Consider the following 17,533-nt stretch of genomic DNA (forward strand, 5'->3'; position numbering starts at 1 on the left):
ACAAAAAGTATTACAGTAATTATTTCCAATAATATTTCAAATAATACCCTATCCATAATTTTTGACTGAGATAACTACTATATGTCAGAGGATAAAGTTGGGCACCCTCATAATTTATCAGGAAAAACCTTATAAATAGTGACAAGTTAAACTAAGAAAAAGAATACTTAATGATCAGGTTGAAAATGCTAATAGAACAACTCTACATGGGTTAAAGACCCGAATAGATGTTGCCCAGACAGAGTGGGTGGATGAACTACCTAGTATACTGTAGGTTTATCTAACTACGTCCTGAACTGCCACGAAAGAAACTTCATTTGCCTTAACTTATGGAAAGGCAGTAATCCAAGCAGAAATTGGGTTGCCTTCAGCGAGGGTACAAAATTTCATTGCGTAGAATAACGAGGAAGAGATGAGATACAACTTGGATGAGTTGAACAAAAAATGGAGGAAGTAGTAATAAAAATGACCAGGTACAAAAAGTGAATAGATCAATATTACAACGCTAAAGTTAGACGATCAATCTTTTCGGCTGCTTTGGGGTTATAATTGGAGAAATTTCCAATATCCAACCCAGGGAGATTTAGGGTCTGTATCTCATGAAGAGCAGAGGAGTACCCATACTGAAGGATGGGGGTATTCAAGATAGCTAGGTTGGCAAGGAATTCCTGAGACTTCAGAAAATTCTTGACCCCTAACTTCTAGCCTTCTTCGAGAGTAGCAGTGTGCCTGGCTTCGAGTTCTACTAACCTTTTTTGTTCGACCTCTAACTAAGCAAATAGAGCAGAAACCTTCTTGCTCTCCAACTTGAGGTTCTTGTGGGTTTGGGACAGTTGTTTCTTGCGAGTCTCGACTTCTTAGGGGGAAGCATCCCACTGATCGGATAAGGCGTTTTTGGCCTCCAATGTATTGGCCAAAACTAGGATCATGTCCTCAAACCTCTTAGTCAGTTCAGCTCCTGCCAGATTCACCTGACAACAAGAATAGTACATAAGAAGACAACGGAAAAGAAGAAGGAAGAACAAACGATAAAAGGATAGTCCCCAACTTAAACTGTCACAGCGCAGTAATGCTGCAAGAGGCTAGAGTGAGGAGTCGCCTTGATAAAGTTATAACTGCTGGGCAAGATGGCTCCCTGAAATAATTTCCGAGTAACCTTGAGATATTGATCTCGATCATTGATGGATAAATTTCAAGAAGAGCATAAGTGCATTAGGTGGTAGTGAGTGACGAAAGTGGACCTTTGATCAAACGACACTGTACTCAAGCATTGCCACATATTGGGTAGAGGATCAGTTCTAACTTGCTCTTATGTCGTGTTCACCCCATAGTGCTCTACGTCTTTGGCAGAGTGAGGTGTTTCTTCTCGAACAGGGGAGGAAGAAGTCTTTTTCTCTATCTGGGCCTTCTTGTCCGTAGACTTTTTCCGCTTCTTTTTCCTACATCCTTGATCTAAGCAGGTTGTGTTGGAATTGACACTTGGATAGGGAGCTGAAGTAGCGAAAGTAGCAGTGGCGTGAGTAGTAGACGTTGGAACCAAACTGGTAGTTTCGGATAGAAATAGCGGCTGAAAGAATTTCTTCATTGCGAAAGAAACAAGTATGAGTTAAAAAAAAAGGAGAACAAAATTATGTAGAACAAGATGAAAACAAGCAGTATGGGTATCCATCTCTTTTGGAGAAAGATCTTTAGTCTTATTAGAAGAATTTGAAAAGTCTGAATGGATGAACCCAACAACATTAAGTTAAACAGAAGAGAACTCCTTCACATTCAACTTAATGTCCGAAATAAACAACAGGTTCAGTTCAACCTCAGGAAAAGGTAAAAGAAAGGCATTAGAGACTTGTGTTCTCTCCCTCCACACTAATGGTGAAAAGCCTAGATTTTTTACAAAAAAAAAAAGGCTTTTCAGTTTTTAATGGAGGAAGAAACTCTAACAAATAGTTCACGAGTCTGATGCTTGCTCTCACTTCGACAAGCAAAGTAGAACCAATTCGGAAAATGACCTGACACTTTCATATAGAAGTAAGAGCGGAACATGTTCAAAGAATAAGAAATTTTCAAAATCTGGCAAAAGATGAAAAATTCAAAAAATGACTGAATTGCATTGGGGATGAACCGAGTAATTCAGATACCTCAAAAAATTTTTGAATTTAAATCGAGTGATAGCCATTTCCATTACTGAGGGACTCGGGTACGGACGGTTGCAAGTGCAATCGTCCCGGATGGTTTTGGTCATTTTCAACTACGCTGCAATCGTCTCGGATGGTTTTGGTCATTTTCAATTGCGCGTGACTTTCTTTGTACATTGTGTAACTTTTTTTGTACATCGCGTAATTTTAGAGCAAATTTTTGTGGGACCTACACATGACGTGAAAATCGAGTTACAACTTGTAATCTCAATCGTACAAATTTTTGAGGTAAGATCATGGCCATTAACCGTTCAGGACGGTGAGGTGACAGTTGACAAGATGGAAGTCTGAAATGTCAAAAGTAATGATGGCGGTGATATGCACCATTGGCTGAATTGACACGTCCCTGAAATTAAGATCAGATTCAGTTGGTCGTACAATAAATCCGGTCTCGAAGGGAACTAATGTAGAGGAAAAAATCCTTTGTGGATACGTGTCAGGGTCGGATCTCCTTATTCGAGTTTTTCTCTCTCGAACGGAATTGGAGTAGCAGGCATCTTAGTTCTGAGGAGTTTATTTTTCGGGATAAGATTTTATTAGAACTTGAATTCAAAGAGGACTTTACTCCTAGTAATCTAGTAGGATTCATGCTCTTGAATGAGATAACTACTATATATGTAAGAGGATCAAGTTGGATACTCTCCTAACTTATCAGGAAAAATCATATAAATAGTGACGGGTTGAACCAAGAAAATGTACAATATACAACACAATACGCTTATTTTATTCTATACCTTAATCTTTTGATTGACTTGAACATCGGAGGGAGCCATGACCGAGGGGGGGTTAGTCCCATAGTTCGTTCGGTTCTTTGCAGATCAGCATGATTTCGTTCACTGGACTGGACGTCCTATTTAGATCGTGCTCCTTGGCAGGTCTTTCAATAAGCAAAAGGCTGTTCAGCGTTCTGACGTAAACACAATGTACTGATGATTAATAAAATCCATCATGTTTCCAAATTCCACCTTAATGGCACTGTAGTGGGGCCCATGTGCTCATCGGCCAGATCCGCGAACACATCAGTCCGGCCCATGAGCTCGGACAGGAGGGGGTGCTCGGTCTTGCAGGTCAGCTCGGAGGCCTATGCGGGCGCCGCCTTCCCGAGCGGATGGGCCTGGTGGGCTGCGGAATCCTAACTTGTCGGAACTGGATCGTGGAGCCCTAGGAAGAGTTTTTCTCCAGTAAGGACTCCCTGTCCTACCAAGAAACTACTACTTATGGCTCTATAAATACAACGCGTGGGGAAAACACAAGGTACGCCATTCATAGTGCAAAACTCTACTACTTTTACTTCGGTTACTTACTGACTTGATCATCGGAGTTGCTACCGGGGACAAGCCAGGCAGTTCGTTCATCTGCAGGTCGGACACCTCATCAGCTCGCTCCCCAGGCCACAGCCCAGTTCGAATCTCCACTTCGGCAGTCGCATCAATTGGCGCCGTATGTAGGAAACGTATTCTCTTTTTTCGCGAAAAACATGCCGAAAACTAGATCTCAGAGGAACGTGGATGGTTCTGAGGGGAACAGGCAAGGTGACCCACAACACGTCCACCAGGATACCATCTTGGAGAATGAGGGGATCGAGCTCACGCGGATCCCGCCAGAACAGTTGGTGCAATCGGTGGCAGCGAATCTGCCTACCTTCGAGGCCATTGTGAACTACCTGAAGGGACAATTCGAAGTCCATTCCAGCCCGGGGCCCAAGGTGCGAAAAGCTGGCGAAACGGGGAATTCGAAATCCCGGTCAGGGAGTCCTAGCCCTCGACCGAAGAGGGCACGTAAGGAGCTCAAGCGTGAGCAGATCCAAGTTTCGGAGCCCTCTCACAGGAACTCCCGAACTAACCATCATGAGGCCATCACGGGTGGAGGTCCCTCCCAAGAAGGAGGAATACCAGATCCAGGATGAACTGGATCTAATGCTGAATCCGGAGTCGGACAGGTACATCGCCTCTCCCTTTGTGCCAGATATCGAAGACTATCCCCTGCCAGCAAAGTTCAAGATACCGTCCATGAAGTCCTATGACGCGACCACGGATCCAGAAGATCACCTGTTCGCATTCCTGACTCAGATGCGCTTGCAGACGGCTGCTGATGCGGTTAGGTGCAAGACCTTCCCAATGTTCCTGGAAGGAAAGGCCTGACAGTGGTTCCAGGGATTGCCTCCCAGGTCAGTTCGGTCATTCAGCCAACTCGCGCGGCTGTTCGCAGCTCAGTTCGTGTCCTCGCGTGCCTTCTCCAAAACCACGGCTCATTTGATGACTGTTCACCAAGGGCCCGAAGAGTCATTGCGCGAATATATGGTACGTTTCAATAACGAATCCCTCCAGGTTCGGGACCGAGATGACAAGGTTGTGATGGCTGCCTTCGTCAATAGGTTGCACAGATAGAAGTTATATACGGAGTTCGTGGAGAGACCTCTCAAGTCCGTCCGGGAGATGTTAGACCGAGCTCATGAGAAGGCGAACGCCGAGGAGGCCAATCGATTGAAAGGCGCCCAGGAGAGGTTGCGAGACGACAAGCGCAGAAAGGGCGCCGACCTGGGAGAGTCGAGACCAGGTCAAGGGCGGAGGAACGTATCCGAGCGCTTACCTCGGAGCCGACCATGGGAGAAAGGAAAAGCCTGGACTTCGCTCACAGCGCCCAGAGCTCGGGTTCTCGCCGTAATGGAACAACAAGGGCTCTCCCGCCCTCCTCGGCCGCTGGCTGGCGACAAAAGTCAGCGTGACCAAGGCTTTTACTGTGCTTACCATCGGGACATCGGACACGATACTGAGGACTGCCGTCACCTTAAGAAGGAAATTGAAAAGCTGATACGAAGAGGTCATCTCGGGCAGTTCGTTCTTGACGGGCGGACTGATCAGAAGCAAGGGGGGTTCAAGCGAGAACGGGTGACCAGCTCGCACGACCAACCTCGGGGTCCCCGAGGTCGAACCCCGGAGCAGGGGGTTCAGAACCAAGCAGGAATGATCAACACTATTGTAGGGGGACCTGCGGAGGAAGATAGCCACATGACTCGGCGAAATAACCGACCTCTCCCCAGTGGGGAGAGCTCGCACAAACGCTTAAAAATATATGAGGAGATCATCTATGGACCTGAGGACGCGGTACCCCTTGCCTCCAACAATCTTGAGGCAATTGTTGTAGAAGTCATAACGTGTAATTACAAAGTGAAGAAAGTGTACATCGACAATGGGAGCGCCATCGATGTGCTGTACTACAAGACCTTCAGAGAGCTGCAACTAGAGGACAGGCAACTCATCCCGGTTCGGACTCCTTTGATAGGTTTTGCAGGTCCGCCAGTAAGGCCGGAGGGAATGATAACCCTCATGGTCACTGTAGGGGATTCACCGAAGTGCCGAACTGTTCCGGTGAATTTTGCAGTGGTTAAGGAGCCGTCCTCGTACAACATGATACTAGGACGACCGACTCTAAACGCACTCCGAGCTATCTGCTCGACTTTACACCTCAGCATGAAGTTCCCAACGCCCGCTAGAGTGGCAGAGGTGCTGGGAGATCCCGAGGTAGCTCAGGCCTGCTATATCGCAACCCTCAAAGGTAAGGAGAAGCTGGTGGCTCAAGCAGCCTATCTGGAGCCCTGGGGGCCTGCTGAAAAAGAGGAGAGGTTGGAGACGGACGAGAGTCTGGTCGAGTTGCCCATCTGCCCAGAGCGACCCGATCGCGTGGTCAGGGCCGGATCTAGCCTGGGCGAGCTAACGCGAAGAGCTTTGGAGTCTTTCCTGGTAGAGTACGCCGAAATTTTTGCGTGGAGTGCTAACGACATGTCCGGAGTCCCACCTGAACTGGCAGTTCATAAGTTGTACGTGGATTCGAACATCCGTCCGGTAAAGCAAAAGAAAAGGAATTTTGCGCCTGAGCGAAACGAGGTCGTCAAGGAGGAGGTAGGCAAGCTGTTGGAGGCCAAAATTATGAAGGAGGTCTACTACCCGACCTGACTGGCCAACCCGGTGCTGGTCAAAAAGGAGGACAGGGCTTGGCGGATGTGCGTGGATTTCACCGATCTGAATAAAGCTTGTCCGAAAGATTGTTACCCTCTCCTCGCATCGACCAGCTGGTAGATTTGACTACTGGATGCGAGATTTTTGCTTTCTGGATGCCTTCAAAGGGTATCACCAGATAGCCCTGGATGAGCAGGATCAAGAGAAGACTGCCTTCATCACTGAGTACGGCACGTACTGTTATACTACCATACCATTTAGGTTGAAGAATGCCGGCGCGACCTACCTGCGGCTGGTCAACAAGCTGTTCAAAAATCAGATCGGCTGGAACATGGAGGTATACGTAGATGACATGCTGGTGAAAAGCCGAACTCAGGAGCGGTTCATCAACGACCTCAAAGAGATCTTCGACGTTCTACGGAGCTCGCGGATGCGGTTGAACCCCAAAAAGTGCACTTTCGGGATTAGGTCGGGCAAGTTCCTCGGGTACGTGATATCCAAGGACGGTGTAAGAGCTAACCCCGACAAGGTAACGGCCATCATGGACATGACTCCTCCCCGAAATATAAAGGAGGTCCAGCGATTAGCTGGCAGGATGGCAGCCCTGAACAGGTTCTTGTCGAAGTCTGCAGTTCGGGGTTCCCCTTTTTTCAAAGCCTTGCGAAGAGGTCCCCAGTTTGAATGGACCTCTGAGTACCAGAAAGCTTTTGACGAATTAAAAGCTCACATCGCTCAGTTGCCGGCCTTAACCTCTCCCACGCATGGAGAAACCTTATTTATCTATCTGGCAGTGGGGGAAGAGGCAGTCAGTGCGGTGCTAGTTCGGGAGGATGGCAAAATCCAGAAACCCGTGTACTACGTCAGCCGAGCTCTACAAGGCGCGGAGTCAAGATACACCCCGATTGAGCGGTATGTTCTAGCATTAGTTCACGCGGCCAGGAAACTCAGGTCGTATTTTCAAGCTCACCCAGTAGTAGTGATGACCGACCAGCCTCTCAAGCAAATTCTTTCAAAGCCCAATGCGTCGGGAAGAATGGTGAGGTGGGCCGTGGAGCTATCCGAGTACGACCTCAGCTACCAACCCCGCACGGCCATGAAGGCCCAAGCATTGGCAGACTTTATAGCAGAAGGAGTCTCCTTCGGACAACAGGAATCGCAGGTCGAGCTGACCAGAGACACACCTAAGGCCGAGCGGGCCGGAGAAGCTGCCAAGGTCGCACAGGCCGCCAAGTCCGAGCTGACCCAAGACACAGCTGAGGCCGGGCAGGCCGGAGAAGCTGCCAAGATCACGCAGGTCACTAAGACTTTCGAGGTTGGACAGACCATAGACGCAGCCGAGGCCGAACAGGACGAAAAAGCTGCTGAGGTCGTACAGGCCACGAAGGAAGCCAAGGACGAACTGATCGGAGACACCGCGGAGGCCGAACAGGCCAGAGAGGCTGCTGGGGTTGAACAGGTCGCCGAAGAAATAGGTCTGTCCATTCCGACCTGGACGCTGTTCATAGATGGGTCGTCGAGCAAGGAAGGATGTGGAGCGGGGTTTCTCTTGACTAACCCCTTGGGGGATGAACTGGCCTACGCCCTGAGATTTGATTTCAGGGCCTCCAACAACGAGTCCGAATACGAATCTCTGGTCGCGGGGATGATGATAGCTCGAAAGTTGGGGGCCGAATCAATAGAAGTCTACAGCGACTCGTAACTAATAGTAAATCAAATGGGGGGCAGTTATGAAATTAAAGAGGAACCACTAAGAAAGTATGTCGCCAAAGTGCATGAGTTGAGAACTCAGTTCAAACTGTTCAAGCTCAAACAGGTCCCACGAAGCCAAAATAAGAGAGCGGATGCACTGTCCAACCTAGCCTCCACCTCAGTGAGCAAGTTGAACAAGGAGGTCTTGGTGGAGGTCGTCAGAAATCGGGCATATGATCAGGTAGACGCGGCCGTTATTCAAGTAAGGGGCTCATGGATGGATCCCATCGTGCGATACCTAGCCAATGGAGAGCTCCCCTCGAGTTGGGTAGAGGCACGTAGGGTCCTCCTCAAGTCGCGGGGATACGAGCTCTCGAACGGGGTAATTTACAAGAAATCCTACCTACGTCCATGGTTGAGGTGCGTGACCCCGGAGGAAAGAGACTACATCCTGCGTGAGCTACATGAGGGTATCTGCGGAGATCACGTCGGCCCGAGGGTTTTGGCCAAAAAAGGAATGCTGTCTAGGTATTATTGGCCCACCATTTTCTTGGACTCATCCGAACTGATAGCACGGTACAAATCCTGCCAACTGCATGCTCCGATCCACCATGCCCCGACTCAAGAGATGATCCCTCTTCAGAGCCTTTGGCCCTTCTTTTAATGGGGGATAGACCTGTTGGGTCCGTTCCCTCGAGCTCCTGGGGGATATGAACATGTAGTGGTGGCTGTGGATTACTTCACCAAATGGGTGGAAGCCGAACCCCTTACCACCATTAGCAGCAGGTCGGTCCAGAAGTTTCTTTGGAGAAACATCGTTTGCCGATTTGGTATACCCCAAGTCCTGGTCTCGGACAACGGACGACAGTTCGCTGACAGCTCTCTACAAGGTTAGTGCTCGGAACTCGGAATCCGGCAGCACTTCACCTCGGTAGGTCATCCTCAAGCCAATAGACAGGTCGAAAACGTTAACAGGACTATCCTGCACGGTTTAAAAACGCATGGAGTCCGCCCGAGTTGGATGGCTGGACGAGCTGCCTACCATACTGTGGGCTTATCGAACCACTCCCCAAACTGCCACCCAAGAGACTCCTTTCGCTCTAACCTACGTAGCAAAGGCTGTGATCCCTGCGGAGATAGGTGTTCCTTCGGATAGGGTTCACAATTTCATAACTCGGGACAATGAGGACGAACTACGTCTTAACTTGGATCTGTTGGAAGGAAGGAGAGAAGAGGCGGCTATACGCATGGCTAAGTACAGAGGACAGATCGCGCGACACTACAATGCTAGGGTGAGGCCTTTATCCTTCAAGCCAGGGGACCTGGTCTTACGGAAGAATAGCGTGAGTCGGCTTCAGGGCACGGACAAGCTGGACCCGAATTGGGAGGGTCCCTATGTGGTGAAAGAGGCAGATCGGGGTGGGTACTGCAAGTTAGCCCACCTCAGCGGGGAAGAGGTCCCGCGAACTTGGCATAATTCCAACTTGAGGATTTTTCGTTAAGAATTCAGCTCCCGCATGACAGTTCGTTCCAAGGTCAAGATTTTTATTAATATCGATGTATTCAGTTAATAAATTACTTTGTCTTAGAGGCAAGCTCGTTGGGGTAGTCGCCAGGTCACACTGATGTATCTTAAAATTATGACAAAAAATTTGCAAATGCGACTAAGTATGGAGCAAAAGAAAGGTTTTTCATTCCATCAAAAGAAACTGTACAAGAAAGAGCAGAGCTCATATAAAGCGAACTGCCTACTGACGGTTTGGGTTTCTATCCTAAGACCCTACCCTAGTTCTCCCCCTCTTCTTCCTCTTGTTCGGATTCAAGAGTGGTCGCTGGCAGCAAGGGATCGGCAACTAGGTCGGCCAACATTCGCCCACGCGAGTAGCCCTCCACCAGGCGGTCAATCTATTCCATAGCTCGGGGGTTGTAGTCGAGAAACTTCTCCAGGTCAAATCCAGGCAGGCCCAGCTCTTGCACTTCCTTTAGTGCTTGGGAATATCCATGTTGCAGCACGGGGGTGTTCAGGATGGCCAGGTCGTTTGTGAAGTCCTCCGACCTAAAGAAGGCCCGCACGCCCTCTTGGCGTCCTTCGGCCCTAGCCGCATCCACCTGAGCAGACAGCTCGGCACTCCTTTGCTGCTCCTCCTTTAGTTGGGAGGTCAGCTCGGAGTTTTTCTTCAACTCCAACTCGAAGTTTGAGTGGACTTGTGCGAGCTGCTTCTTCAGGTCCTCAGTTTCAGCCACAGCTGCTTCATTCTGGCTGAACAATTTCTCGTTGGCTGCCTTCGTTTCACTCATCAAGGGGAGCAGGCTCTCGTAGCGCCAGGCCAGTTTGGACCCAACCACATTCACATGAGCCGTGCCCGTGTAGTAATAGTCAAGGAGGTTGGATGAGTCCATGGCCTTAACCAAGTTGTAGTCCCGTGGAAGGATGGCCCCATGAGTGAGCTCCCGGGCCACCACGAGAAACTGAGTTCGGTCATTTATGGATAACTTCCATTGGAGGCAGAAGTGCATGGGGTGTTGGTGCGTGACCAGTCGAGTCTGGGGGTCGAAGAGCAGGGTAGAGCTCTGACGTTACCATAGATTAGGGGGAGCTCCAGCCCGGGCCTGTTCCTCGGCGATGTTCACGCCGTAGTGGCCGCCCTGAGCAGGCTCGGGCGTCGACCTCTCTTCCTGAGCTGGGGACGAGGTCGTCTCCACCCTAGCTCTCTTGGCGGTGGTCTTCTTTTTCTTCTTCTTTCCAGCCTCAACAGCCTTGGAGGACTGGGCCGGAGCTGGCTGAACCGGCGGAGCAACTGCCGAGCTTGCTGGGATGGCCGAAGGGCCTTGAGTGGCGACGTCCGGATTGCTAGTGCCTCCAATGGTTAGAAGTTGTGAAAACCTTTTCACTGCACGAAGGCCCAGAAGGTCAGTAGTTGCATGGTTTTAAAAAAAAAAAAAAGAGAGAAGGAAACGGAAGGGCAAGATGATTACAGGTGGTCAGCTCATCTGGGGAGAGGGGTCTGCTCTCTGGAGAGGGATCCGAGGGGTTAGCTCGGATCAACCCCGTCGCCCAAAGCTGGGCATTGCCGAACTCTTTCACGTCCAGCTTTATGTCCGAGCTGAGTAGGCGGCTGAGCTCGGACACGGGGAGCGGGGACGGAATTGGATCTGAAACTTGAGTCTCTGCTCTCCAGGTAAGGGGAGGAAAGCCTAGGTTCTTCACGTAAAAGAACTGAGGCTTCCAGTCCTTGATAGAGGAAGGTGCCCCCGTGAACAGCTCGCGGGTGGGGGTTTTTGCTCCATTTCTGCGGGCAAAGTAGAACCACCCAGGCACCTTTCCACTGACCTTCATCTGGAAGAAGGCTCGGAACAGGTCAAGAGAAAAGGGGATTTCAAGTACTCGGCAGAGGATGAAAAAGCCTATGATGGAACGAACAGCATTGGGAATGACCTGAGTTATGCGGATACCCCAGAAAGTGAGGATAAAGAAGAAGAAATTGGGGATAGGCAGGCGGAGACCAGCCATCAGCTGATCCCTGTAGATCGCCACGAACCCGGGAGGAGATCGGCTGGCGACCTCTTCTGGACGGGCGGCCCTAGGTTCGAATTGGGCTGGGATTTCATATTTTTCTACCAGCTCGTCAACATCTTTTTGCTCCAGGGCTGGGGAAATAGTGTCGACCTCTCCAAAGTCGCCACTAGGCCCCCCCGAGGTCCCTACTGCCGTCCGATCTGGAGCTGCCTGTTCAGTAGCTTCGATTAGAGGTTGGGCAGGTTGCTCAGCCGGGCCCATTGCTCTAACAGGAGACAGGACGGGAGAGGGTGCGAGCTCTGGCCTAGATGAACTAGAGGGAGAAGAACTAAAGGAGTCTGAAGAGCTGCTATCTACGAGTATGGGGCTAGCTACTCTATGCCTAGGGGCTGAGCTAGTGATGTCAGAACTGTCGGAACTATAAGAAGACATAAAAAGGAAAGGGGAACTTACTGGTGAAAGGAGGAGATCGGATGAAAGACTGATCTAAGGAGTGCGCGAACTGACTCTGGGCTCTTAAAGCAGGGCGACCCGACGTGTTCTCGAGGGAAAAAGGATGAAGCAGCGAACTAGGGATTGGAGGAACGAGTTGATAAAGTGAAGGAGGAGGAGTGAAAATGACGCCTAGGAGGCCTATTTATAGGCGATCCTCAGGGCGGGAAAGCAAAAGGGCGCGCATTTATTTGAACCATTCATTGGGAACCGTCCTTAACCGCCATAACTGGTCGAGGTGACGGTTGAGGTGACAGACACGAACCGACGCGACGGTTGCTTGCACCACTCCCAGACGGGGGCCCCACACCGAACTGACGCGACGCCCTGAAATTCGACCTATATTCACGCGCATGCTCGATGACTCTAGACTAGAGGGGAGCTAGTGTAGTGGGGCCCATGTGCTCATCGGCCCGGTCCGCAAACACATCAGTCCGGCCCACGAGCTCGGACATGAGGGGGTGCTCGGTCTTGCAGGTCAGCTCGGAGGCCCATGCGGGCGCCGCCTTCCCGAGCGGATGGGCCTGGTGGGCTGCGGAATCCTAACTTGTCGGAACTGGATCGTGTAGCCCTAGGAAGAGTTTTTCTCCAGTAAGGACTCCCTGTCCTACCAGGAAACTACTACTTATGGCCCTATAAATACAACGCGTGGGGAAAACACAAGGTACGCCATTCATAGTGCAAAACTCTACTACTTTTACTTCGATTACTTACTGACTTGATCGTCGGAGTTGCTACCGGGGACAAGCCCGGCAGTTCGTTCATCTGCAGGTCGGACACCTCATCAGCTCGCTCCCCAGGCCACAGCCCAGTTCGGATCTCCACTTCGGCAGTTGCATCAGGCACCTTTAGGAAAGAAAGTTTTAGTGGCCAAAAAAGACTGAAGCTTCTCCATCATTGTCGTCATGAGCTACGAAATATCAATAGTGATCAGTATCTTGTTTTATTGTCAGCATCAGATGCCAAACTCTATATATCTTCAAAGCTCAATCAAGCTGGGCACTGAAGATATAATAGTAAGCAGGGAGTATATCTTTTTTTTTTTTAAGAATAAAAATGGGTAGAGTGCGGGCGACATCAGACAACTACTTGTGAAAGTTCATCAAGTAACTCTACATCTGCATCTGCATCCGCATCTGCATGTGGTTCTTTTCTTCATCAACTCACCCCATTCAAAACCTTTCCATTTTGAATAAACCTTTCCGCCAGAATAGAACTGTCAAGTTGTTGAGTAGGTAATTAACAACCATGGAGCTTGTGTCGGTTTTGTTTCTTTTTAATTTTTGATAGGAGTGCTAGATTTTGCCTTTTGGGAGTTGGGAGGGATCTAAGAAAAGAAACTGGGCACCCGCTTACTGGGCTTTAATTTTCTTTTTCTTTTTTTTTCCACAAGAGTGAAATTACACAGGAGCCCTCAAGGCTTTCTTAGTTTTTTTTTTCCCCTAGAAAATTCCTCCTACAAAGCAATGCCCCCGCTGGCTAGTTAGTTTTCTCGTCTTCCCTCCGCCGACTGGAACCATCCCAACAGCCCAAGCGGAGAGAGAAGAAAAAAGAAACTCTCCAGTCCTGTCCTGAGTCCGGAAAATTAAAAAGAAGAAATACTAGTAGCCACTAGCCGTAGCCGCAGTAGTTAGGTGTAGCAAAATGGATCAGGCGGATCAGGTGGCGAAGGCATTCGTGGACCACTACTATTCAACCTTCGACACCAATCGGAGCGGGTTGGGTAACCTGTATCAAGACCAGTCCATGTTGACATTCGAAGGCGAGAAGTTTCAGGGCTCCTCCAACATCCTTGCCAAATTGACTGGTTTGCCCTTCCAGCAGTGCCAGCACGGCATCACCACCGTCGATTGCCAGCCCTCTGGTCCTGCCGGTGGCATGCTTGTCTTTGTCTCCGGTCTTCTCGTGGTCGACGGCGGGGAGCACCCCCTCAAGTTCAGCCAGGTATCCCCCGCCTTTCTTTTTAAACCCCCCCCCCCCTCTTCTCCAACCTCCAATAAATAAATTTCCTGTTATTCCTTTTTGATTGGATTTAAACACTGAGATATCATAACGTTCGGTGTTGATGATTATTTTTAGCATGTTAATTTAACTGAGGATTAAAAATCTGGCAAGAGTAACTTTATACTCCAGTTCATTTCATACACGATATCACGTGTCTTAATCGTTTTAGCATGTAGTATAATGAGAAATGAGCACTTTCTAACTGTGGCGGGTGACTTTCCTTTTGCACCCTGTAAACCTTCCGTCAATGTTCACTTGGAAACCAATTTTTAGTTTGGGAAATCTTGCATCTCTTTTAATTTGTCCAGGTGCAGTCGTTGAGGATTTTCACAATACTAAAGGAATGACACCAACGTTCTCTTTAATAACTTGGCCTGATGGCCCACTTGCGATCCATTTGCACCAAACTGAGAGGTGTCAAAAAAAGAGTTCAGGATGCTAAGCATTTGAAATTTGAGTTTGGAGTCCATGAGGGTGTTGAAGTGGAATTTGCCCGTTTTAACTGTTGAGCTGTCGATATCTGTTTTATTTTGGGCTCTAATTGAAAGATTGTGAGAAGATGGAATTGTTGTCATTCTAGTCTGGCGATTGACCATGTTTAAATAGTTATTCTGCTAATGAAGGTTGATGTTGGCAACTTCATTAATTGTTTGCTCCATATTTTGGTGTCAATTAACTACTTTCCATTCATAGCTGCAGATGCAGCATGCTTGACTAGCATTTCTGCATTGTGCTGAACTCTTTAACTGCAATATTGGTATCCATATTGATACAGACTACCTATTTTGTATTGCTTCTCTGTTGCGTAAAGTGTAACTTCTCTGTGAATAAGGTCCCAGATGATTTCTTCACTTCTTCTGGCTTTTGCTCGAGAAATATTCCTGTCTAATATTGGTATCTTTAATGACACAGACTGCCTATTTTGCGTTGCTTCCCTTTACGCAGAGGGCAATTTCATAAATATGCATACTACCTTCACCACCGACCATTTACTTTGCATATGGATCCAGATTGTTTCACCACTTTTGTCTTTGGCCGGAGAGAATAGTTCCTGTTTAAGGTTGTACATATGTAGTTTACTACAAGTTTTGAACAGCTACTTAATCACGTAGTATTGCAAGGTCTTAACAATGTGCTACCCTCTGTGCGATGCCTAGTTGGTTTGGAAGATTGTTGGCTTTTGCTGGGTTTCAGCTTTATTTCTGTTGCTTAAAATCATCTATTCCTTTTGGTGATACTGTTAAACTCTAAGCGCGACATGGTTCTTCTGGTCAATTCTGTTCAAACAACTTCTCCATTCTGCTTTTGTGCTTTAGCTTGATGACTCTTTAAGGAAATTGATTTAGGATAATTTGTAGTTTTCACTTGTACGCATTTGAAGTGCTCTCAAGTTGATATCCACATAAGCATGTGATTGCTGTGCTTTCTAGTTACACGGAAAGTACAGTTCTGTGTGTTTATTCTGAATGTGGTTGTCTTTTGTGTGCCCGTTTATTCTTCCATTGCTTCTGCATATTTGTTGGTCGCTAATACTTGCCATCTGATTTTGCGGCAGATGTTCCATTTGATGCCCACTCCTCAGGGTAGCTTTTATGTGCTGAATGACATTTTCCGGTTGAATTACGCGTGATGCGGTACATGTCCATTTGTTAAATCACTGGGGTCGAATGCTGCCCAAGTGCCATAAACCAAATTAGTTTCAGCTTTGAATTCTAGCTTTCCAGTGTCCAAACTTGGCATTTTCGGGATGTTCAGTAATTGTTTGTCTTCGTCTGTGCTTTATGGTGACTGGCGGATGGTTGAGTTGTCATTAGACCTATTTTAATGCTGCGTTAATTTTGCCAAGAATTTTCAAATGAATGGGATAGTGATATTTGAACTAATTGGTTGAGAATTGTATCTCTCTCATCAAATCTGCGTCCTGATTCCAACTTGATTGAAGGAAAACATTAAGGTGTGGTGATGTAATCTGAGATCTTTTTAGTACCGTGGTTGACTGGAACAATTGATACTCAGACAGAGTAGTTTGCCTGCTTGCTTGCGTGGACATTTCGCAAGCAAAACACAAATGTTTTGCTCGCAGCTAACAGAATAACAAAATGCTGTTGTTGATCCAATTAAACTAAAGCAGCATGGTAGCTATTCTCCATTGTCTACATCAAATACTGGGAGTTCCACACGGGGAAGCTCTGGAATCTTTAGATCCGGCAGAGATGAGGCCGCAAGAATTGGCTTTGGCATCACAGAGGAGGCTAGTTTATCTACTTCCTGACCCGTAATTCTTCTGTTACCTTTCAGCAGCCCCGTGATCATACCCCCCAAGGATTTAAATGGGTGGCTTAAACCTTCTTTGACCTTCAGAATGAGCGAGACTTGGGAAAGCTGCCAGGCAACAGTGAGAACAATCATGGCTGACAGAAGACAATGAGTGATAAAGTTCTGCCTCTTAACTTCGTTAACCTCCTTAATGATATCTTCTTTCCCAATTTCGGAGCTCGAGTCCCCCTTCCTTGCTTCATTTGCAGTCTCACTCTTCTCGCCAGCTTCAGCTTCAGGGTTGGGTACCTTTCTATTGTCAGCTGATGCTTTGGGTTCCTCGAGCATGCCATCTTCTTGCAAGGCATCTAACTGTTAAAATTACAGGCGCCAAAGCTGATTAATCCTTTGACAAGTAACGCGTTGAGAATTCAGTTAATGTGTTACTAAGACTTCTAGGCATAGGAGCAAAAGATGGATTAGATATCCAAATAAGCAAGTTAATAAGTCCAGAAAGAAAGAAATAGCAATAGCGTACGTCTGTGGACTATCAAAAATATTTCTCAATTAACAAATTGAAAAGGTAAAATCCAATAAAGCTAAGTCGAATATTTCTTACTTTAGAGGTCGCTTTACGGCTTTACCTGTGAAAGTAATTTGGAGAGAAGAAGGCGGCGGTCGTCGTCGTCGTCGTCGGGGGAACCATCTTTGTCGCCAGAGACTGCAACAAAGCTCTCATCCAATGAGGGCCCGTCTGTATTTCTTACTTTCGCTTCTTCAATCAGTTGCTTTATGGCTGTCTGTAATAGCTTCACCTTATCCCTTGATTCCATTTCGTTCGATCACCCTCTTCTGCTGACTTCTTTTTCGTAAAAGAAGAATCGGTCTTATGAGGTGGGGATCTTGCGGAAAACTTGCTCTGATCGAATCAGTAGAAGCGAGGTCAACACTTTCGCCATCAACCGTCCAGCTTATCCGCATAGATATCCTCTTCTGGGAGAATTACACCACCGACGTCCCACAAAGCTTCTTCGACATCCCAAATATTGGAGAATATTTGTTGTGCTTCCTTCCTTCCTTTTATAGGCCTCTTTATTTATTTATTTACTCCTCTCAAGCTCTCCTTCCAGAGCAATATTCTAGTGAAATTTCGTCCGATACATGTTCGCTAGTTATAGAAGAAATTTGAAGTTTAAATCTAAATTGAGCCTAATTATTATGTGTTTAGATCCACTAATATTGCCAGTATAAAAAAGATTAATAAGTAGAATACTAGTCATGTAGATGAGGTTTTCTCACAGTGATGTATTTTACTAAAACAGCACGGCATAAAATTTGACCTATTCCAGCATCGTCCAGAGAGCAATGAACAACTTTTGAGATAACCCCGTACTCCTCGTGAAATTGTTATATGTTATCAAGTCGGT

The 17,533-nt window shown here is 47.6% G+C and overlaps 3 protein-coding genes across 3 annotated transcripts; 2 read left to right on the forward strand and 1 right to left on the reverse strand.

Moving 5' to 3' along the window:
* The first annotated feature begins 8,838 nt into the window (after nt 1-8,838).
* Nucleotides 8,839-9,339, forward strand: LOC140016622 (uncharacterized). Its single transcript, XM_072070186.1, has one exon. The coding sequence runs from the start codon at nt 8,839-8,841 to the stop codon at nt 9,337-9,339; it is 501 nt and encodes a 166-aa protein (XP_071926287.1).
* Nucleotides 9,340-13,299: 3,960 nt separating this feature from the next.
* Nucleotides 13,300-15,733, forward strand: LOC113716985 (nuclear transport factor 2B). The gene is made up of 2 exons (XM_027241591.2): nt 13,300-13,790; nt 15,406-15,733. Exons 1-2 carry the CDS (start codon nt 13,491-13,493, stop codon nt 15,478-15,480), a joined length of 375 nt encoding a protein of 124 aa, XP_027097392.1. The 5' UTR covers nt 13,300-13,490; the 3' UTR covers nt 15,481-15,733.
* A 74-nt stretch (nt 15,734-15,807) lies between these two features.
* Nucleotides 15,808-17,161, reverse strand: LOC113716984 (uncharacterized). Its single transcript, XM_027241590.2, has 2 exons — nt 16,751-17,161; nt 15,808-16,478 (listed from the first exon to the last, which is right to left on the reverse strand). The coding sequence occupies exons 1-2, from the start codon at nt 16,937-16,939 to the stop codon at nt 15,990-15,992; spliced, it is 678 nt and encodes a 225-aa protein (XP_027097391.1). The 5' UTR covers nt 16,940-17,161; the 3' UTR covers nt 15,808-15,989.
* Nucleotides 17,162-17,533: the final 372 nt, after the last annotated feature.

Source organism: Coffea arabica, chromosome 11c (assembly GCF_036785885.1).
Source record: "Coffea arabica cultivar ET-39 chromosome 11c, Coffea Arabica ET-39 HiFi, whole genome shotgun sequence".
Taxonomy (NCBI): Eukaryota; Viridiplantae; Streptophyta; class Magnoliopsida; order Gentianales; family Rubiaceae; genus Coffea; species Coffea arabica.